The following is a 22,885-nucleotide window of genomic DNA, read 5'->3' on the forward strand; positions in this document are numbered from 1 at the left end:
CCATCACACCACACTCGAGGCAAGTCTCCGAGGAGTCCTCAGCACTCAAAAATCCCCAAAGCAGAATCTTACCAGGGTGAATGTCCTGGAAGAGGGATTTCCAGATGGTGTACTGCAGGGGACCAGTATACTTGGAGGTGGGGAAGTCTTCATACGTGAGGTTTGTTTCATGAATCTTCCCCTTGAGCCTGGAAGGAGAATAAAGTGGGTTACTTACCAGCCCCACCTTCCCCTGCCAGGCTTTGGCTTCTTGTCTCTCCGCCCCTGGTTGACCCATCTCCTGCCTAACATTCCTTTCCAAATTCTTCCAGTGAGTTGTTTACACCCACTACCTCCACAACCTATCCTCTAAGACTCTCCTCCACCCCAAATTCTCTGGTTTCCTCCTCTACGTTCCACGAAAACTTCTTGCTTGTGCTCTCTCACTATCTCTGTCTCTCTCTCTCTCTCCACCGTGACATCCTTGCCAAAGCCAATAGTGTCTTCTCCATCCTAATCCTCCTCAAATTCTTAGCTGCCTTCGACACTGTCAAGCAACCCCTTCTCCTGGAAGCCTTATCCAACTTTGGCTTCCAGGAGAAACCAAGGTTGGATAAGGCTTCTCACCTAAATCCAACACTATCCTCTCCTAGTTCTCCTCCTATCTCTCTGGCCTCTCCTTCTCAGTCTCTTTCAAGGAAAGAGAGAAATGGAGGAGAGATAAGGTTCCAGAGGATGAGGCCAGGGCTTTGTCTACTTGCTAATTCTCTCCTCACTGTTCCTGGGAGACCTTGTTCCCAGCCAGGGGCTCCCTCTTGGCTTCTTACTGGCTCCCTCAAATACCAGTATGGTACATTTGGTAATTGATGAGCATCTTTACTTCACAGTCCCTAAGGTGAACCCTGGTCATTAATAACTAATGATTCCAGACATAATGGTCATCATAAATCCTTCAATGAGCCCTGGGAGCAAGTCTCCAAGCTGGCCTCACAGCCAAGGCAGCAAGGAGCCCCAGAAGCCCCTGGGTGGAATCACCTAAAGAAGTTAAAGCACTCTTATATGCCCTCAAGCCAGGAAGTCCTTGGAGACCAAGATCTCTCCAAAGCTGCTCCTGCATTCACTCAACTCCTGCTGCTTCTCCCCTGTGTTATATTGACACTGGTGGCACTGAAAGAAGGACCTTCTGAGCCCTTCAACCAGAATCAGGGAGCATAAAGGGAAATGCTTCCCCAGCTGGTCCATTGGCCTTTCCTTGGAGCATTCCTCTGGCCTCTTTTCCCTGGGGCAAAGGTGGACCTACAGAACACATCACGGACCAGCTACACACTGAAGAATCCCTCCTGGCCTCCTGCTCTCCACCCCTCAGCCCCTCATTGCCTCGCTCGGCCCCCAACTTCACTCCACCCTCCTCACAGTTCCTCTTGGGCTCCTGGAATTCCTGAAACTGGATGGGTAGGGCACGATGGGGCACCCCATAATCCCAGGTTCTAAATGCTTTCTCTTTTGAAGGACGGAGCAAGCTATGAGAAGGGCATTTTGAGAGAGCTGCCGCAGGGCCATAGGACAGACGCACTGCTGGAGGCTGGCGGAAGACCAGGTGACCAAGACTCCCCACCTACCTCTCAGACAGAGAACCAATGCCTGCCAGAAAAGCATGTCGGTCCACTTCTGCCAGCCTCTCCTGCAAGATCTGGTTGCCTTCTTGCACCTTGCGCAGCTGCTGGCTGTAGCGCTGGACCTTCTGTTCGATGTCCGTCAGGGTCCGGGCCGTGTCAGCCTCCAGCTCCTCTAGCATGGCCTTCTGGCGTTCTCTCAGGAGTCGGTGCAGGCGTTCGAAGGCCTCTCCGATGGTGGCTCGCAGGCTCTTGGCCGAAGACTGCAGAGAGCCACCGCGGGAAGAGTTGAGGGGTCTGCTCCCAATGGGGAGTCCTTCATCACCCAACCTTCCCCCTTCCTCACCAAGGATGACCCCAGTATTCCTGGGCTACCCCAGAAGAGCCCCTGCACTTAGTCCAAGGGCTCAGCTGCAGCCTGGCCCCCCTCATCATTCCTCCAGAGTGACCCCATTCCCAACCTTGGGCTTTAGCAGCCATGGCTAGTAGGGAGGTGACCCTTGTATTCCACCCAGGCAGTGGCATCTCTCTCTCCCCTGGGGCCTCTCCTACCTCTGTTGGCCCATCCGTAGCCCACCCACTCACTCACACCCAGCCATTTACACACACTTACAAAATCAACTTCAGGATACTCCACCCACACACATCACTAGGAGGGCCTCTCAAATTTCCCTGCCAGTAGAGGGGAAAAAAAAATCTAGGTGCGCATGGATCAAAGAAATCAGGTTGATGCTGAACAGCATAATCTAATCCATCCCAACCAAAAGCACGAAGAAATCTAATGATCCCATTTCTACCAAGGGAACTCAGGAATTCCAGTGACACTCAGCACACTGATTCAGACCCCGTCATTGTCTACCTAAATAAAAACTCCCATGAGTCTCTCCGCAACTATGTCGGATGATGATGATGATATTTGTTAAGTGCTTACTATGTGCCAAGCAGTGTTCTAAGCACTGGGGTAGATACAAAGTAATCAGGTTGTCCCATGTGAGGCTCACAGTCTTAATCCCCGTTCTACAAATGAGGTAACTGAGGTGCAGAGGACTTAAGTGACCTGCCCAAAGTCACACATCTGATAAGTGGCAGAGTTGGGATTGGAACCCACAACCTGTGACTCCCAAGACCGTGCTCTTGTCACCAAGCCATGCTGCTTCTGGATGCAAGGAGTCCCTTGAATGACAGATTTTCAAAGCTAAAATCCCAAATCCCTTTTCTTCTTACGAAAATGCCTGTGCCCCAGAAGGGCAGAGCAGGGTCTGATAAAGATCTTGGCCTCCAGACTGCCCGCTCTGTCTACTGTTATATTGTACTCTCCCAAGTGCGTTGTACAGTTCTCTGCACACAGTAAGCATTCAATGAATACAATTGAGTCACTGACTACAACCCAGCCCAAGCTAAGTGATCAAGAGCCAGGGGTATACTTGTGAGCCTGATTCAACTATCCACACAAATTCTTCTGTCCATTAACTTGGCTCAGGGCAGGCCCACGGTTGGATTCCCACAGACTAAAGTAGCAATGACGATGTCTCTGGATTGCTAGTGATGCCCCTCCAAACCAGAGTCCCCAAGTCCTGTTTTTAAGTATTTTTCTTGGAATATGAGAAACTGGAATAGGATAAACGTTCCCAAATTGCTCAAATTGGTCACAATGCAGTATTGGGAAGGAGGCTTCTCTGAGGGGGCTCTGTGGCTGACTTTGGCAAGAGGTGACAGAAAACTCCCAGCTGTACTGTCTCACACCAACACTTGGTTACACCCCCAGGTTGAGCAGTTTGTTACTGAGCTGGGGTCGAATGGAAAGTGCTTTTGCTGCTTAGAGGGTGGAAGGGGCTGACGGGGTTGGTTGGGAGAGGGATCACCAGGCTCATGTCCCCTATACTATTGCTGCGGACCAGAGGACAACGTGGTCTGAACCTGTGGTTGGTCAAGCAACTTCCCATGTAAATAATGTTGATTTTGTTGACAGAAAAAAGATTATTTGCTTATCAATCAATCAATGGTATTTATTGAGTACTTATTCATTCATTCATTCATATTTATTGAGTGCTTACTGTGTGCAGAGCACTTTACTAGGCACTTATTGTGGGCATTGCACTGTACTGAGCACCTTGGAGATGCAATTCAAAACAGCAGACATATTTCCTGACCGCAAAGAGCTTACAAATCTAAATGGAGAGATAGAAATTAAAACAAATTATGCTTTTTTTCCATTTTTTTATGGTATTGGTTTAAGTGCTTACTCTGTGTTAAGCACTGTTTGACGTGCTGGGTGGATACAAGTTAATCAGGCTGGATATATCCCTGTCCCACATGGGGCTCACAGTCTCACTAGGAGCAAGGGTGGGTATTGAATTCCTATTTTGCAGCTGAGGAAACTGAGGCCAAGAGAAGTTAAGTGACTTTCCCAAGTGGGCAAGTGGCAGAGCCAGGATTAGAACCCAGGTCCTCTGGTTCCCAGGCTTGTGCTTTATCCACTCATTCAAATCATATTTATTAAGCGCTTACTGCGTGCTGACACTGGCCATGCTCCTTCCCATCTACAGATGCTGTGGGGTTGAGGGTGGGAAGGCTAGCAAATGCTAAAAAGGTACAGATACAAGTGTATAAGTGCCACCGAAGAGGAAGGGAATAGGGGAAATTAAGGCTTAGTCGGGGATGGCCTCTTGGAGGGCTTTGAAGATGGGTGGTCTGGCACATGTAAAGGGGGAGAGAATTCCAGGCCAGAGGGAGGATGTGGGCAAGAGGTCAGTGGTGAGAAAAATGAGATTGAGATACAGAGAGTAGACTGGCATTAGAGGAGTGAGTGTATGGGCAGGGTGGCAGTTGAACAGCAAAATAAGATAGGAGTGGGGAGGGGTAGAGCTGCTTGCCTTAAAGCCAATGGAAAGAAGTTTCTGTTTAATGGGAAGGTGGATGGGCAACCACTGGACGTTTTTGAGGAGTGAGGAAACATGGACTGAATAATTTTTTTAGAAAAATGATCCGGGCAGCAGAGTGAAGTATGGACTGGATGGGAGTCTGCTGCCTGAATTATCTTTCTACAGGAATGTTCTCGGTATGTCACCCCGTCCTCAAAAACCTCCCGTGGTTGCCTAACAAACTCCGTATCAAACAAAAACTCCTCACTGTTGGCTTCAAAGCTCTCCATCACCTTGCCCCTTCTTACCTTACCTCTCTTCTCTCCTTCTACATCCCAGCCTGCACACTCTGCTGCTCTGGTGCTAACTGTGCTCCCTGGGCCTTGTTCTCGCCTGTCCCGCCATCGACCCCTGGCCCACATCCTATCTCTGGTCTGGAACGCTCTTCCTCCTCAAATCCATCAAACAACCACACTTCCCTCCTTCAAAGCCCTACTGAAGGCTCACCTCTTCCAAGAAGTCTTCCTAGACTAAGCCCCCCTTCTCCTCAGCTCCCCCTTCCCTCCATGTCTCCCCAACTCACTCCCTTTGCTCTACCCCCTTCTTGTCGCCCCACAGCATTTGTATATGTAAGTACATATCTATAATTCTATTTCTTTATATTGATGCCTGTTTACTTGTTTTGATGTCTGCCTCACCCCTTCTAGACTGTAAGCCTGGTGTGGACAGGGATTGTCTCTCTTTATTGCTGAATTGTACTTTCCAAGCACTTAGTATAGTGCTCTGCACCCAGTAGTGCTCAATAAATACAATTGAATGAATGAATGAATGAATAAATGGGAGAGACAGGAGGCGGGGGGGACAGTAAGGAGGCTGTTTGCAGTAGTTAAGGTGGATTAGGATAAGTGTTTGGATCAGTGTAGTAGCAGTTTGGATGGAGAGGAAAGGGTGGATTCTAGAAAAGTCAAGAAAGTAGAACAGAAGTTGATGATGGATTGACTATGTGGGTTAAATGAATATCACACCCCTACACAGTCGATCTCTAACTAAACTACCTAAATGGGCCAGTGAAAAGGAAGACCTGGATACCAAGCAAAACCCTCTAGGTCTTGACCCAAAACTGCAGTATTAGCTGATAAATGTCAACAGCAGACACCGTTGGGGATGCAATTCTTTGGGCTGTTCTGGTAAGCCATTAAGAGCTGCACACAAAAAATACTTGGTGTTCACAATAAAATAATACTATTGTGACACCTATTTTATAAAAAATCTTCATGTTTTTTCCACACAAAAATCACAAAACATGACTATATCTGAAAGACGTTTTCGCCTATGCTTTAAGGTCTATATACCTTGCATACCCTTTACTTAAAAGATAACTCATATACCTACCCTCGGCTCCTCCTTCCTCCTACCTGTAAATTACTTTACCGTCCATCTCACCTACTAGATTGAAAGCTCCTTGAGGGCAGGAATGATGTCTGCCAAATCTAACGTACGACCCAAGTGCTTAGTATAGTGCACACTCAATAAATACCAGCGATTGATCAACGGACTCTACTGCACTCTTCAAGAGCTTAGTATAGTGCACCGTACATAGCAAGTGCTCAGTAAATGCTCTGGATCAATTGATCATATTATCACTTTTACCGGAAATAGTGGCGGGCTGGGCGTCAACCAACACAGAAAGGCAGCCAAAGGCAAGGAAGGACAGAACAGAGAAGGAAGGTCCCAGGTCTCCAAATGGCCCATGGAAAGCCAGAAAAGGTTGGGAGGGAGAAAAGAGGCCTCAAACCTATTGCTTCCAGCCAGCAAGGGTCATTCCAGAATGCGGCAACAGTACTCTCCCAAACACTTAATAGAGTGCTTTGCACACAGTGAGCACTCAATAAATATGATCAATTAACTGACTGGCTGCTGTTACTATTAGGAGGGCAGGAAGAAACCGGCCAAGTTGCAAATCCCCATCCCCAAAATGAGAGGCCGAGGCCTGAGGCTCTAACCCTGGAAAGAGAGTCTAGAGATCAGTGATGTAGTCCTGCTCTACGTCAGGCAATCCCCTGGGACAAAAAAAAAAGCTGGCCAATGGATTCCCTATACCCTCATCTTAGAGCTTCCAACAGCTAGAGGAACCAGGGCCCAGCAGCCATAGCCACACATGGTGGGGTTCCCCCGAGAAGCAAGGATGGTGCCTCTTCAAGTCCAGTCGAGTTCTGGTTCCGATTGGGTCACCTCAGGCCTGGGGCTCAGCTCAGGGTGGGGCCTGGTCGAAACTTCTCAGCCCACAGAGGTTCTGCTATTACGGACTCGTCGTGGGTGTAGAAGGGAAGTGATTGGCTTGGCATTTCTATTTCCCCATGTGCAAAGTGGGGCTCATTCTATAACCATCCCCTCCCACCCAGTGAAGATACCGGGTGAGATAAGTGAGATAATGCCTGAGCTCTCTAGAGACAAGTTATCAGCTTCACCTTTCAGACAGGAAGACTGAGGAGAAATAGGGTGTGGTTTGGGCCCAGGGCACAGCACCAGTCAGACCTGCAGACTCCCTGTTCTTTGCTCACTCTTCCTGACCACCTTGCTCTTAGAGTGCACTAATAACTATCCTACTGAGAAGTCCTAACTTGCAATTATTGCCTGTCTAGTACACAGCACTCCACCCTTTCAGTCCCATTCTGGCCCAAAGGGGCAACACTCAAGAAAGCAGCCTCTATTCATTCACTCGAATTTATTGAGTGCTTATTGTGTGCAGAGCACTGTACTAAGTGCTTGGGAAGTACATGTTGGCAACATACAGGGACGGTCCCTACCCAACAGCGGGCTCACAGTCTACAAGGGGGAGACAGGCAACAAAACAAAACATATGAACAAAATAAAATAAATAGAATAATAAATATGTACAAGTAAAATAGAGTGATAAATCTGTACAAACATATATACAGGTGCTGTGGGGAGGGGAAGAAGGTAGGGAAGGGGGGATTGGGGGAGAGAAAGGAGGGGGCTCAGTTTGGGAAGTCCTCCTGGAGGAGGTGAACTCTCAGTAGGGCTTTGAAGGGAGGAAGAGAGTTAGCTTGGTGGATGTGCATAGGGAGGGCATTCCAGACCAGGGGGAGGATGTGGGCTGGGGGTCGACAGCGGGACAGATGAGAACAAGGCACAGTGAGGAGGTTAGCGGCAGAGGAGCGGAGGGTGCGGGCTGGGCTGTAGAAGTAAAGAAGGGAAGAGATGTAGGAGGGGGCAAGGTGGTGGAGAGCTTTGAAGCCGAGAGTGAGGAGTTTTTGCCTGATGTGTAGGTTGACTGGTAGCCACTGGAGATTTTTGAGGAGGGGAGTAACATGCCCAGAGCGTTTCTGCACAAAGATGATCCGGGCAGCAGTGTGAAGTATAGATTGAAGTGGGGAGAGATAGGAGGATGGGAGATCAGAGAGGAGGCTGATGCAGTAATCCAGTCAGGATAGGATGAGAGCTGGAACCAGCAGGGTAGTGGTTTGGATGGAGAGGAAAGGGCAGATCTTGCCGATGTTGCAGAGGTGAGACCGGAAGTTTTTGGTGACGAACTGGATGTGAGGGGTGAACTAGAGAGCGGAGTCTATGATGACACCAAGGTTGTGGGCTTGTGAGACAGGAAGGATGGTAATGCCATTAACAATAATGGGAAAGTCAGGGAGAGGGCAGGGTTTGGGAGGGAAGATAAGGAGTTCAGTCTTGGACGCTCAGGGGGTTGCATTTATATTGAAGCCTGTTTACTTGTTTTGATGTCTGTCTCACTCCCTAGACTGTAAGCCTGCTGTGGGCAGGGACTGTCTGTCGTCATTGCTGTATGGTACTTTCCAAGCACTTAGTACAGTGCTCTGCACACAGTAAGCATTTAATAAATTCGACTGAATGAAGGAATGAATGAATGAAATATACTCAATAATACCATTGACTGAGTGACACTGAACAAGACAGTGCTATCTGGAGGAGGAAAAAGACTGTTTCTCCAGCCCCGCAAGAATCATTCCCTTCTATTAGCTTCTATTCACCACTATCTGGGGCCCAGGCAGGAGGCAGCCCATTATCTAGCACTTTCTTTCCCTTCCCCTTTCTTTATTCCCTGCTTGATTTAGGCCGAGCTTCTGAATTCCCAATCTGCCTTTGTGCTTCACAGTGTGCCCAGCACATACGAAAGGTGAGCAAAGCCTCCATGGGGACTCTTCAGGTTCTGACACAGTTGTACAAAGAAACGATCCTACGGAATTGGGGTTTGATTTCAAAACTTGGGTGCTGACAGGCAAGTTAAGTGACAGGATTGAGGACCAGAGAGGATATTCTGGCCCAACTAAAAGGGTGGGCGTTCACAAGGAAAAAAAACCCAGCAAGGCACTCAGAAAACTCTGTCAGGAACTCAAGCCCTGAGACCTGGGCAGGGCTTGGTCTTGGAAGGCTCAGTGGGCTACAGAACAATGCAAGGCACACCTCCAGGCGTTTAACAAATACCATCATTATTATTATCCTGGAGGGATTCTGAAGTTCCTTATGGGCAAGAAATGTGTCTCCCAAGCACTTAGTTCGGTGTTCTGCACACAGTAAGCACTCGATAAATACAACTGATGGACTGATTAAAGCTAGCAGGAAAAAAAACATGAGACCTAGTATCCTGATGGCTACCAAACAGCTGGGGTTAGGATGCTCTCCAAACCAGAAAAGCAGAAGGCTCCTGTAATACCCCACCTGCTAAAGGTTCTTACTGTCATTTTGGGCTCACCAAGACAAAAGGGGGATCTGCATACATTCAGCTCCCAGAATCTTCCAAGAGAGAGTCTTTTCTGCTCAGAAAATGCAAGCTGAGCCAAAAAAGGGTTTGGCCTTTCACCTTCCCCCGGGAATAAGGAGGAAGAAAGAGTTTGTAAGAGATTGCTTGGAAGAAAAAAAAATGCAAGCAGAAAAAACCAAGTTAGTTACCAGGTGAAATTTGAACTCACAAAACCACTGAAGGAAAGTCAAAGGCATTTCTTAAATAAACATTACTGCTGAGGCAGGAAACTGGGCTGGGGAAACAGCAGGGGGCTTGGAGGCCCTCAAGTCCCCAAGAGGAACAGGCGGATGAACAGGAATGTGGTGGAGAACTGAGCGCAGAAGGGAAAAGGCAAGGAGCTGAGCAACAGTAAAAGGGAGAACTTAGGAGGGACAGTGGAGGAAGGTATCTCGCAGGTAGGAGTAGGGGGAAGACATGGAGGTGGGAGAAAACCTACTCTCCATGGTCAGGAGTCCTATAGGTCAGGCCAATTACAGACACTTCTGATTCTCTAATGCACCTCACTGGCTCTGGCCTAGTCACTTCTGAGCCCAACTTCTCAGGAGTGTCAGCCAGTTTGGCAGGGCTGACCACAGAACAGGTGGCAAAAGTTCGTTGTGAGCAGGGAATGTGTCTGTCGTACTCTCCCGAGTGCTTAGCAGAGTGCCCTGCACACAGTAAGTACTCAATAATTATGACTGGTTGATTGAAAAGGCACCTGACTATGCCAAACTAAACATGTCCAAAATAGAATACCTTATCTTTCCACCTAAATCCTGTCTTCCCCATCACTGTAGACAATACCACTATTTTCCCTATCTCATAAGCCCATAACCTTGGCATTATCTTTTGCCCACTCATCTCTCTCATACAACCCACATATTCCATCTGTCACCAAATCCTGTTGGTTCTGCCTTAACAACATCACTAAAATCCATGCTTTCTTCTCCATCCAGTTACCACATTAATCCAAGCACTTATCTTATCCCACCTTGACTATTGCATCTGCCTTCTCGCTGACCTCCCTGCCTCAATACTTCACTCTGCTACCCAAATCAGTTTTCTAAAAAAAAGCTCAGTACATGTTTCCCCACTCCTCAAGAACTTCCAGGGGTTGCCCACCCACCCACACATCAAGCAGAAACTCCTTACCTTAGGCTTTAAAGCACTCGATCAGCTTGTCTCCCCTACCTCACCATTCCCTTACTACAGCCCAGCCCACACATTTCACTCCTCTAGCAGCAGCTTACTCACTGTGCCTGTCTCATCTATCTCACCGCCGATCCCTTCCCCATATCCTTCTGGCCTGGAACTCCCTTCCCCTCCACGTATGCCAGACCACCACTCTCCTCTCCTTCACAGTCTGCACACAGTAAGCGCTCAATAAATACGATTGATTGATTGATTAAGGCCACATCTCCTCCAAGAGGCCTTCCCCAATTAAGCCCTATTTACCCCTACACCCTCTTCCTTCTGCTTCATCTATGCACTTGGATCTGTACTCTTTGGACACTTGATATTCACCCCCACCCTCAACCCCACAGCACTTATGCACATATCTGTAACTTATGTATTTATATCAATGTCTGTTTCCCACCTATAAACTGCAAGCTCGATAATAATAATAATGATAATGGTATTTGTTACACACTTACTATTTGCCAAGCACTGTTCTAAGTGCTGGGATAGATACAAGGGTATCAGGTTGGACGCAGTCCTTGTCCCATGTCGGGCTCACAGTTTTAATCCCCAATTTACAGATGAGGTAACTGAGACACAGGGAAGTTAAGTGACTTCCATAAGGTCATGCAGCAGACAAGTTGCAAAGCCGGGATTAGAAACCAGGTCCTTTTGACTCCCAGGCCGTTGCTCTAGTCACTAGACCAAGCAGCTTCGATGTGGGCAGGGAAGTGTCTACCAACTCTGTTGTACCGTACTCTCCCAAGCACTTAGAGCAGTGCTCTACATACAGTAAACACTCAATAAATACCACTGATTGACTGATTTACTGATGCCAAGAGAGATGTAGGAAAACGATGAGCGGCAGCGTGCAGCTGACTGCCTCTTCATTTTCTTTGGTGTTGAGACACTTTTTACCCTTCATGACTCTAAGACCCCTCCCTACAAAGGGACTCTGATGTGACCCCCATTCATTACCCCTCTCTGACAGCATCATCTACCCTAGGCTGGCATCATCTCTACCATCTGGAAGACTTCAGCAGACATTGCTCATGCTCTTATTCTCCATCCCATCCCATCTCTCACTCCCAACCTCTGCCATTCAACATCCACAATCATAGTCTTTCAAACACCCTGACCCATGGTTCCCTGCCCTCCTGGACCACTGACTGCCATTACCAGCGTGGCTCAGTGGAAAGAGCGCGGGCTTTGGAGTCAGAGGTCATGGGTTCAAATCCCGGCTCCGCCAATTGTCAGCTGTGTGACTTTGGGCAAGTCACTTAACTTCTCTGTGCCTCAGTTACCTCATCTGTAAAATGGGAATTAAGACTGTGAGCCCCCTGTGGGACAACCTGATCACCTTGTTACCTCCCCAGCGCTTAGAACAGTGCTTTGCATATAGTAAGCACTTAAATGCCATCATTATTATTGTTATTACCAGCCCACATCCTCTCACCAGCTGGGCCACACTTTAGCATTCATACCACAACAGTCCTCTACCCTCTAGACCAAAAACCATACACTCCACCTCCCCCTCTGAGCTCATTCTAATTTATCAACTCATCAGTAGCACTGATTGAGGTCTCCAGTGTGCAGAGCACTGTACTAAGTGCTTAATAGAGAGCAACAGTTAGCAGACACGACCCTGGCTCTCTAAGAGTTTTCACACTAGCAGGGAAGACAGACAGTGAAGTAACATGGGGATAGGAGGAAGAAGTTGATATGTACACAAGTAATCCTTAAATAGCAAGATGTAAAAAGGGACAGGATGGAAGTGCTTCAGGTGGTTGTGAAAACACAAGTGCATAGTTTGTACACAAATGCTGAAGTCAGTCAGTTGTCTTTACTGAGCACTTACTATGTGCTGAGCATTGTACTAAGTGCTTGGGAGAGTAATAACAATAATCGTGGCATTTGTTAAGCACTTATTATGTGCAAAGCACCATACTAAGTAATGGGTTGAATACAAGCAATTTGTGTTGGACACAGGCCTTGACCCTCATGGAGCTCACAGTCTTAATCCCCATTTTACAGATGAAGTAACTGAGGCACAGAGAAATGAAGTCACTTTTCCAAGGCCACACAGGGGACAAATGGCTTAGAGTACCATATAACAGTATTACAGACACACTGTGGGGATAAATCCTGGAGAGAAGGCTCTTGAAGGAGCTGAAATTTCAGATGGGCTTTGAAGATGGGGAGAGTTGTGGTCTGACCGTTAGGAAAGGGGAAAGAGTTCCTGGCCGAGGGAGGAACGTGACGTGGGAGAGATTACAATGAGGCATTAGTACAGTGCTCTGCACACAGTAAATGCTCAATAAATATGACTGAATGAATGAATGAATAACGGTCAGTTGGTTAGCTTGAGGGGAACAGAGGCCAAGCTGAGGTGCAGTGGGGGAAGACAGTGGATAGATAGGAAGGAGAAGGATGATGGAGTGGCTGACAGCCAGGGATCAGGAGCTTCTGTTGGCCCTCACCCCTCTCCTTCTGAGCCTACTCTACCCTCCCTTCATGTTCTTCATCCTCCAATCCCAACCATTTCTCCCAAACTGCTGCTCTTGGGCCTCAGGGTCAGCTCCCTGCCCACGTTATTCCTTTGGATTCCCTTGCCCCCCAACTGCCCATCCCACAAGGTCCACCAACCCCCAGGCCTAGATCATTCCCATCAGCCACCTTCTTGGCTCATCTACCTATGCGGCTGAGCGCCTCTGAAGGAAATCTAGAAAAGAAGGTGAGCTGATTCGCTATGAATTATCACTCTGGCATTCTGGCTCAGCATAACATACTGCCAGGCTATGTCCTTCTGACTTCTCATTGCCTCCCCACCCCCCCGCCTTGTCGTTTGTCAGAACTTACTGAGCATTACTGAATGCAGAGTCCCAGGCTATATGCTGCCTATAAGCCATCCTGCCTATTTCAAATCTTTGATTCTCTCTCAAACTCTCTAGTCGCTTGACATTTCAGCTTGTCTAACAGTTGGTGACCTCTCATTTCTCAGAGATCAGGATACAGAAGCTGACTCTGCTCAGGGCTGAGATAGATAAAAGATCATCAACAGCCTTATCTGAGTCACTCTTGGAATGTCAAGGAGGGAACCTACACATGGTTCCTCCATTCATCCTGACACTACAATCAGCGACCAAAATATGGGGTGTGTCTGGCCCAGTAATGGCTTCTGTCCTTTAAGATCATCAGGAGTGAATTCCCCTACATACAGCCACCTTCTCCTTCTCGGGAAAAGGTCCTCAGGCTCCCAGTTCCTGGCTCTTTCCAGTAGGCCATGCTGGCTCTCTTTCCCATTCTGAAAATTTTCATTCAGTCCCCCGGTTAATTTCTTAAAACATGCTGCACTAGTAGTAGTAGTAATGGTATCTAGTGAGGGCGTGCTTTGTACTAAGCTCTGCCTCAAGTCCTGGGATGTATACAAAACAAGTGAATTTGGACACATCCCTGTCCCGCATGGCACCCATAATCTCAGTGCGGGAGGAAAAAGACTTAGAAAAGAGTCTAGGTAGGGCCCAGAAAATAGGGGTGCTTAGAAAACAAGAATCAAAAGCAAGAGGAATAGAAAGGAATAAGAACAAATAAGTAGTCCTTGGAAGGAGACAGTCCTGATGACCTTTCTTGGTCCAGGGAGTCCTTGGTTTCAGATTTCATAGAACCCCCAGCCATATCCACTGGCTCCAACTTGGCAGGACCCCATGACTCCGGATCCCTGGCTCCCACTGGGATTAGGGTTGAGCTCCTGAAATGACTGGCAGGCGGAGTGAGGCTGTTTGGGGCCCTCGAAGACCTGTGCAAAGTCCAGAGCTCATGGTGGAGCAGAGCCTCTGAATTCAGAGTCCCACAGTGTATTTCCTTTTCTCTATTTCCATCAATCAATTGTATTTGTTGAGCACTTACTACATGCAGAGCACTGTACTAAGCGCGTGGGAGAGCACAATACAACAGAAGTAGCAGAAACGTTCCCCGCCCACAATGAGCTTACCCTTTCCCTGCAGTACAGACTGCTTTCTACATTTCCCCTCTAATAACTCTCTCCACGGCCAGTTAGATTTTGTTCCCACTACTTGGAATGAAACTGTTCTCAGTGGAGTCACCACCGGCTAAATCCAAAGTTCTCTTCTGTTCTCTCTTCTTCCATGCCCCTTCTCCTACTGCCTTTGACACTGCCTCTCCTCCTGCAAAATGTTTCTGGCCTTGATGTCAAAGACAAGGTACTTTCCTGGAACTCCGCCTCTCTCTCGATCAGTCCTTTGCCAGAACTTCTGCTTCTTCCCACCCTTTGACTCTGAGTCAGTCTTGGAGCTCTCTGCTCTTCTCAGTTCGATACTCACTCTCTTGGTGGGGTTGGGGGAGCAATCTGCTTTGAAGGATTCAGTTACTACTTGTGTCCAGGGGAGGACTTTCCTGCTCTGAATTCTCACCTTCTCTCCATTTCCAGGAGGGAAGGCTCTATCAGCACCTAGGATCGAGCGGGAATGAAAGTGAACTTGCCATCTCCCCTCCCAAATTCTCCCTTTCACCCAAATTTCCCATCACTGTCATTGGCACAACTCTCCTCCAGTCCAGAATCACAAGAGTCCTCTGACTTTTCCTTCTCAACTTTCCCCAACACCACCAATCTATTCATCAACTCCAACCTCTTCTTCCTCAGCATTATTTTGTGAATTCACACCTTTTTTCTCTAGCTCTCAGCCTTTGCCTTGATGTAGCCCTTTTCCACCTCATGTCTAAATTATAGAAAAAGCCTTATGTCTGGTCTCCCTTCATCCAATGTCTCCCCACGCCAGTAATAATAATAATAATAATAATAATAATAATAATAATAATAATAATAATGTTGGCATTTGTTAAGCACTTACTACGTGCAAAGCACTGTTCTAAGCACTGGGGGGATACAAAGTGATCAGGTTGTCCCATGTGGGGCTCACAGTCTTAATCCCCATTTTACAGATGAGGGAACTGAGGCTCAGAGAAGTTAAGTAACTTGCCCAAGGTCACACAACAGACATGTGGCGGAGCCAGGATTCAAACCCATGACCTTCGACTCCAAAGCCCGGGCTCTTTCCACTGAGCCACGCTGCTTCTTACCGCCTTCCTCCATTTGTTCCTGTTATTTCTGGGCTCTGAAGTCTTCACTGGTTACCAATTGCTGCTCTCATCAATAAAAAGTTCTGTCTACCTCTCCCATTTACTTGCCACCACATCAGATAGGCAAAGTTTGCTTATCTTCCCCCAAGTCCTGGTCTGCTGCATCTGAGTCATTGCACCAATCTCCCCGGAATGGGCTTCTTTTTGCCAAATTAATTTTGTCCCATTCTTCACAACTCTACCTAAAAGCTCACCTTCTCCAAGAAGCTTTCCCAGATTCAGTCCTCTTGACTTCAGTCCCTCCAGTTCCCCACCAGAATTTATTTATGTGTATAACTTTGAAACTAATTATTGATATTATCATGACTCTTTGCCACTTGGTTATGCTTTTCATTATAAATGCAAAGTCAGGGACTGTTCCTTTTAACTGTCCATGGAGCTCTGCACCTGAAGTGTGGTCAGTAGAAACTGGTGTCTGAAATTTCAATTCTCACAACATCCAACCCTCACCCCTCTGCCTTTCCAAACATAACTCTCTCAGATCCACTGGCTGCCAGCTAGATCATTCCTGCTCAGACGGAGAACTCAAAAAAGTTCAGAGAACTGAGGAAAGTTATCAGGAAATAAAGCTCAAGTAACTTTGTCTCCCAGCACAGAGAAGCAATATGGAGACAGGCAAACCGCAGTAGAACTGACACCCTCCTGCTATGAAGTAGCAATTCTTTCTCTATCGGCCACAGGGGAATCAAGGACGCCTATCCTCCACCCAACATATCAAGGTGAGTTTCGCCTGTTTGCCTCTCCCTCCCAAAAAACTCAGCTGGAAACCAAGGCCAGATACCAATCATGGTGAACAGCCCCAGGCCCTTCTAGCCTTAGATTCTGGTCCTACAGTAAAATTCAGGCTCCAAGAATAGAGCAAGACCTTCCAAGCTTAGGAACTGAAAAATTTCCTTACTGCCCCCACCTTCCTAGTTCATTTTCCTCTAGAAGACAGGAAGCCAACACTGAGAGCCTCCCCAAGTTCCAAGAGTGATATGGTTTCCCCACCCCAAGCTGTGCATATTTTACATATTACATTTTACATATTTATTACACTATTTATTTATTTTACTTGTACATATCTATTCTATTTATTTTATTTTGTTAGTATGTTTGGTTTTGTTCTCTGTCTGCCCCTTTTAGACTGTGAGCCCACTGTTGGGTAGGGACTGTCTCTATATGTTGCCAACTTATACTTCCCAAGCACTTAGTACAGTGCTCTGCACACAGTAAGCGCTCAATAAATACAATTGATTGATTGTGCAGAAAACAAGTGACACAGCATTACTGTCAGCTAAGAGTCACCTTAGGGTCCCCGCACGGTCCTGAGAGATGCAGAAAGTAGTAGTAGTAATAGTAATGCAGTCCTCTAGACTGTAAGCTCGTTGTGGGCAGGGAATATCTGTTTATTGTTGTATTGTACTCCCCCAAGCACTAAGTACAGTGCTCTGCACACAGTACACACTCAACAGATATGACTGAATGAATGAATAAATAGTAATAGTATTCATCAAGTGCATACTATATGCAGAGCATTGTACTAAGTTCTGGGAGAGAATACACAATGGGAATTGTCCCAAGCTCAAATAACACTGATTCTTCGTGTGGTCAACTTGGACTTTAATCAGTTTTGTTTTGTTGTCTGTCTCCCCCTCCTAGACTGTGAGCCCGTTGTTGGGAAGGGACCGTCTCTATACGTTGCCGACTTGTACTTCCCAAGCACTTAGTACAGTGCTCTGCACACAGTAAGTGCTCAATAAACACGATCGAATGAATGAATCAGTGGTATTTCCTGAGTGCTTACTGTGTGCAAAGCAGTATAGTAAGGGCTTGGGAGAGTAGACACGGTCCCTGTCCCTCGGGGGACTCACAATTAATAGTGAGGTAGATTATAACACAGGGCTCCATGGCTCACGGTGACCACGGTGGTGGGCCCTCTCCCCACCGGGCAGCAGTTTGGACCCCCAGATGTCCCCAATTCTTACTTACCTTTGTCTCTGCCAGCTGGCGCTTGAGGAGCTGCAGGGCTTCGGTGTGTCCCCGCTCGCTGTCCTGGAGGGCCTGCAGCTGCTCCTTGAGCTCTCTCTAGAACAAAGCCAGGACAGGGCTATTACAACCTTACAAAGAGGAGTGCGCACTTGCTGAGGGCTTGGGGAGCTCAGACAGCAGCCGGGTTTTTGGCAGGAGTCACTGGTAGCTCAGGAGATGGTTCCCAACTCCAAGGGGACAGCCTCTGGACCCTCACTCCAACTAGTTGCCAGCCCATTTGGGTCGGTATTTCTGCCTGGCAATGTGCTGTTGTTATTTTGAGGCGGACAGATGCCAAGAGCCTGATGGGCAGAGCCTGTGGGAGAGTCCTTCTGTTGTGGCCCAGACAAGATGGCAGTCCTTTTAGACTGTGAGCCCACTGTTGGGTAGGGACTGTCTCTATATGTTGCCAATTTGTACTTCCCAATCGCTTAGTACAGTGCTCTGCACACAGTAAGCGCTCAATAAATACGATTGATGATGATGATGATGCCACGGCTGAGTAGACAGGAGCTGAGGACTGGATGCCAGGGGGCTGAGTTCTCATTCCACTCCAGCTCTGGTGTGCTGCGTGCACATGGTGCAAGTCACTTCTCTGTGCAAGTCACTTAGAGAAGCAGCATGGCTCAGTGGAAAGAGCCCGGGCTTGGGAGTCAGAGGTCATGGGTTCTAATCCTGCCTCTGCCACTTGTCAGCTGTGTGACTTTGGGCAAGCCACTTCACTTCTCTGGGCCTCTTTTACCTCATCTATAAAATGGGGATTAAGACTGTGAGCCCCATGTGGGACAACCTGATTACCTTGTATCCCCCCCAGCGCTTAGAACAGTGCTTGGCACGTAGTAAGTGCTTAACAAGCACCGTCGTTTTTTTTTCTCTGTGGCTCAGTTTCCTTGATTGTAAAATGGTAGATACTTGTTATCCCTCCCTCTGAGATTGTGAGCCCCATGTGGTGCCGAACGGTGCCCACTTTGATTGTCTCACACTTACCCCGGCTTTTAGGATCATGCTTTAGCACATAATAAACACTTCATACACATCATAATTAGAATAAGAGTAAAATTGGACTACAAAATGGGAGAAAGCCAAATTCTTCTGCCCAGGAAGGGATGATTTACTGGCAGAACTCAGGCTCCTGACCCCCCAAGAGAATGCTATCGGGGAGCTCCTTGACGAACAGACACGAGGCCTCTGTTGGAGAAGATGGGTGTTCTGCTCTCCAATCAATCACTGGCATTTATCGAGTGCTTATTATGTGCAGAGCAATAGTAATAATAATTATGGTATTTGTTATGAGCTTACTATGTGCCAGGCACTGTAAGCACTGGGGTGAATACAAGCAAATTGGGATGGACACAGTCCCTGTCCCACAAGGGGCTCACAGTCTCGATCCCCATTTTCCAGATGAGGTAACTGAGGCCCAGAGAAGCAAAGTGACTTGCCCAAGGTCACAAAGCAGACAAGTGACGGAGCTGGGATTATGCACTGCACTAAGTGCTTGGGAGAGTATGATGGACTAGAATTATCTGCTCCAGAAGCAATGTAACTGGAAAAGACAAAAAAACAATGAAAAAGCTCCAGCAGAACACGAAGGCAAACACGTAGCCCACACAAATGTACCAGTCCATGGGAAGCGCATTCTCAATCAAAAGAGCCTGAAGGAGTGCCTGGAGGAGCCAGAGCCAGGTGGGTGTCAGGTGGGACTGGCCTCATAGACAATGTGGTCCTTGTCAGGAGATCAAAAGCAGGACAAATCTGGGCCTCGGAAAACTGGATCTCTAGAAAAAAGACACCGCATTTGGCTACATTTTTCCTTCAGCCCCACGCTGAGGACCATCCCCAACAACTGTCCAGCTTGACAGGCAATGCATCCTTAAGCAGGGCCAGCCAGTCTCGTGAAAGGGGTGTTTGAGTTAAGGATAGCTCTTATTAGCTGGGGCAAATGCTCCCTAATTTTACTACTGCCTGCTCCTTGCAGCTCTGCCAGGCTGAGCCTGAAGGAAGGAGAGGAGGAAGGGCTCAAGTGCATCTTTTAAATGAAGACCACAGAGACAAACGCTAAAGAGCAGAAGCAGTGGTGGTGAAAAACCCAAAAAGTGCAAATGTGTGCACACACCCACCCACCCACACACACACACATTCTTAGTGCACAGGGACCAGGATTTAAAAGTTTGTAGAGCACATCATCAGTAGAATAATTCAGCCTTTTTAGCACACCACCTATGACTTTCAGAATCCTACCAGTGTTCGTGTCCCTCTTTCACACTGCAAGGACCCAAAAAATGGTTTTTGTGGGCAGGGCAACATCAGGACCCTTCCCTAATCCTCTCACTGAGGCATCTGTTTACTCTTCTCCCTTGCCAGGAGGTACCTATGGGTTCCTCAAAAAGCCACCTGAAATCAGGAAAGGGGCTATTATCATGCTTTGCTCTAGCACATTCTCAGAAATAGCTGGCACAAAACCAAGTGGGAAAACACCTCAGCTCTAAGAACATCTTGTAGATATCTATGGTCCAGGAAGCTTCACACCAGTTGTTAAGCTTGACAGACAAGCAAAGCCTGCTTGTTAGCCTAAGTAACCTGCTTGGGACAGGGCAAAGCTAAGTCACAAAACATCCCATCCCACACTTGAGGAAGATGGAAACTCTCCTGGGACCAGGCCAGGCAGGGTTAGAAGCTTGAAGACTGGGGTGGCAGAGAGAAGTGAGGGGGCACCAGGAGGCTGGGGATGGGGAGTTGGGGGCCAGAGGAAAGAGTCAGAGGGATGGACTTTCTTCTGCTCAGGTGCACTCACATAAGGCTGCAAATGTGATGCAAAGAGAGTCTGAGGACAATCTATTCCATATATCCTTGTAACTCACTTCAGTTTGGTCCAAGGAAAGAAACTGGGTTGGGCCTCTGGAATATCAGTGGGGAGACACTGAGGGCCTAGGTCACCCCTTAAGCAGACAAACATCCATCCTGACACACAAGGGACTTCCTTAGGAGCCAGGGCCTTTCCATTAATTCAGGGCCTTGACCCAATTTCAGTCCAGGGCCTCCACCCTTCTGTCCTCTCAGTCTCCACTCCCTGTAATTATGCGGCTCTCCCCATCAGCAGCCACTATTGACCTTCCCCAATGACTGTCCAGCTTGACAGGCAATGGATCCTTAAACAGGGGCAAACAGTCTTGGGCTCCCTTGGGAGAAGGCAGCTTCAAGCCATAATTAATCAATTTCTGGGAGAAGAGGAGCTTGGTTTAAGGAGAGCTCTTAGGTGGGGCAGATGTTCCTTAATTCTCCTATTGCCCACTCCTCGCAGCTCTGCCAGCTTGAACCTGAGGGAAGGAGAGGAGGAAGGGCCAAAAACACTTCCATCAACATGCTGCAGCTGGTTGTCAGCTAACAGTTCTCGGAATAGCTTGCAGATAGGCCCTGGGGTGGTAGTGAGACTCGAGCCAGGGTTAACAAGAGCCCATTCCCTTCTCCTTGTCTTTCCCTGGGTGCTTATGCCCAACCTTTGGCTCCCCTAGGGCTCCTGTTTCCGAGAACCATGGCGTGGTTCAGCTCAAACCTTGTCAAAGAGGATCCCGGTCTTGTTCCCATCAAACCAACCACTCTCGGGTACTGTGTTGCAGTTCACCAGACTTGTCCCCTTTGCTGACAGATCTCCACAGCCTTATGAGAAGCAGTGGGGCCTACTGGAGTCAGGAGACCTGGGTTCTAAACCCGACTCCTCAACTTGTCTGCTGTGTGACCTTGGAAAGTCACTTAACTTCTCTCTACCCCAGTTTCCTCACCTATAAAATGGGGATGAAATGTCTGTTTTCCCCGCACCTTAAACTGTGAGCCCCATGTATGACAGGAACTCTGCCCAACCTGATTACCTTGTATCTATCCCAGGGCTTGGTACAGTAGGCACATTGCAGATAATTAACAAATACAATTATTACTATTATTGTCATCATCATCGACAACATCGTCAGTTAACCCTGCCTGGGGAGGTCAGCCAAATCAGCATGCCTGGAAATGAATGGAATCATTATTATCATGGTATTTATTAAGCACTTCCTGTGGGTCAAGGCACTATTCTAAGCATCGGAGGAAGAGACAGATTATTGGATCTGTTACAGACCCTGCACCACACAGTGCTCACAATCTAAGAGATGGGAAGAGCAAGTATCTTATCCCCATTTTATAGATGAAAAAACAAGGCTCAGAGAAGGTAAGTGATTTGCCCAGGTTCACACAGCAGGCAGAATTGGGACTTACTCCCAGCCCCATGCTCTTTCCAACAGACGGTGCTGCCTGACGAGCCACTCTGCCAGAAAGTCAGCCTGTACACAAGAATTTCTCAGTGGTATCAATCAATCAAGTTGATCAATCAATCACTGGTATTTATTGAGCGCTTACTGTGTGTGGAGCACTATACTATGAGACCAACCCTCCCTACACAGTTTGCCGGGGATTTTTCCTGCAGAAAGAAGGATATTCAAGGCAGGGGAGTGTTCTGACTGTTTTTTCATCAGTGGATGGAGGGAGTGTGCAGCCAACTACCCTCCCCAGGCATGCGAGTCCCTCTTCTGCTATAGGGGTAGGTTAATGTCAGATCCCAGACCTACAGAAAGCAGCCAGGGGAAACCAAAAGAAAGAATTCCACCAACCCATTCTGGACCACTGCTGGGAGATCTCAGCAGCCCAGACTAAATCACACGGGCAGTTCCCCATCTCCCCTCAGAAAAAAAAAACAAAAACTTCCCTGTCCAGGTCGAGGACTAGATGGAAAGGTGTCCTTTCCCCTTGCTCACCTCTGTGGTTCAGGGCACAGAGCCCCAGCCACTAAGTCCCGAACCTGCCTCATGCTACGGGTGTTCAGCAGAGATCTCACATTCTGGTGGATGTCAGGGAAGATACAATAATGACCATTCCCCAGGTAATTTGACTACCCATATCTAGAGGCCAGTTCCATTCCAGTCTAACCACAGAGGTGCTGGTCTGGAGAATCCTGGGAAAGGCCTCTATACTGGTTTTAAGGTTTGGCGGTCTGAGATGGTCAAGGTATACTCCAGGCTTGGATGCACTCCGGGCAGGCTTGGGTATATATAGTTGAGTTCAGGACATCAAAGTTCCCTTCGGTTCTACCGTGGGACCAGCCCTGCCTCCCTGAGAGCTTTTCCTCTGGGGATTACCCAAGGCTGAACTGGGTCTTCAGTCTAGATTTGCACCACCAAAACTGGGCCAGAATCCCTTCCAATAAATGATCAGCACACAGTAGGCACTCAAATTCTGATGAGGAGGAAGAGGGAAAGGGAGAGGGGAAGGGGAGAGAGAAGAGA

At 47.8% G+C, this 22,885-nt stretch overlaps 1 protein-coding gene across 1 annotated transcript in view; it reads right to left on the reverse strand.

Annotated features, from left to right (window-relative positions):
- The window catches only part of TRIM62 (tripartite motif containing 62), a 47,565-nt gene that overhangs the window by 15,465 nt on the left and 9,215 nt on the right, over positions 1 to 22,885 (reverse strand). Inside the window, exons 2-4 of the mRNA XM_038746522.1 lie at positions 17,535 to 17,630; positions 1,599 to 1,855; positions 73 to 188 (exon numbers count right to left, since the gene is read on the reverse strand). Of these exons, the coding sequence (XP_038602450.1) occupies positions 73 to 188; positions 1,599 to 1,855; positions 17,535 to 17,630 (469 nt within the window). The remainder of the gene's footprint in view (positions 1 to 72; positions 189 to 1,598; positions 1,856 to 17,534; positions 17,631 to 22,885) is intronic.

Source organism: Tachyglossus aculeatus, chromosome 5, assembly GCF_015852505.1.
Source record: "Tachyglossus aculeatus isolate mTacAcu1 chromosome 5, mTacAcu1.pri, whole genome shotgun sequence".
Taxonomy (NCBI): Eukaryota; Metazoa; Chordata; class Mammalia; order Monotremata; family Tachyglossidae; genus Tachyglossus; species Tachyglossus aculeatus.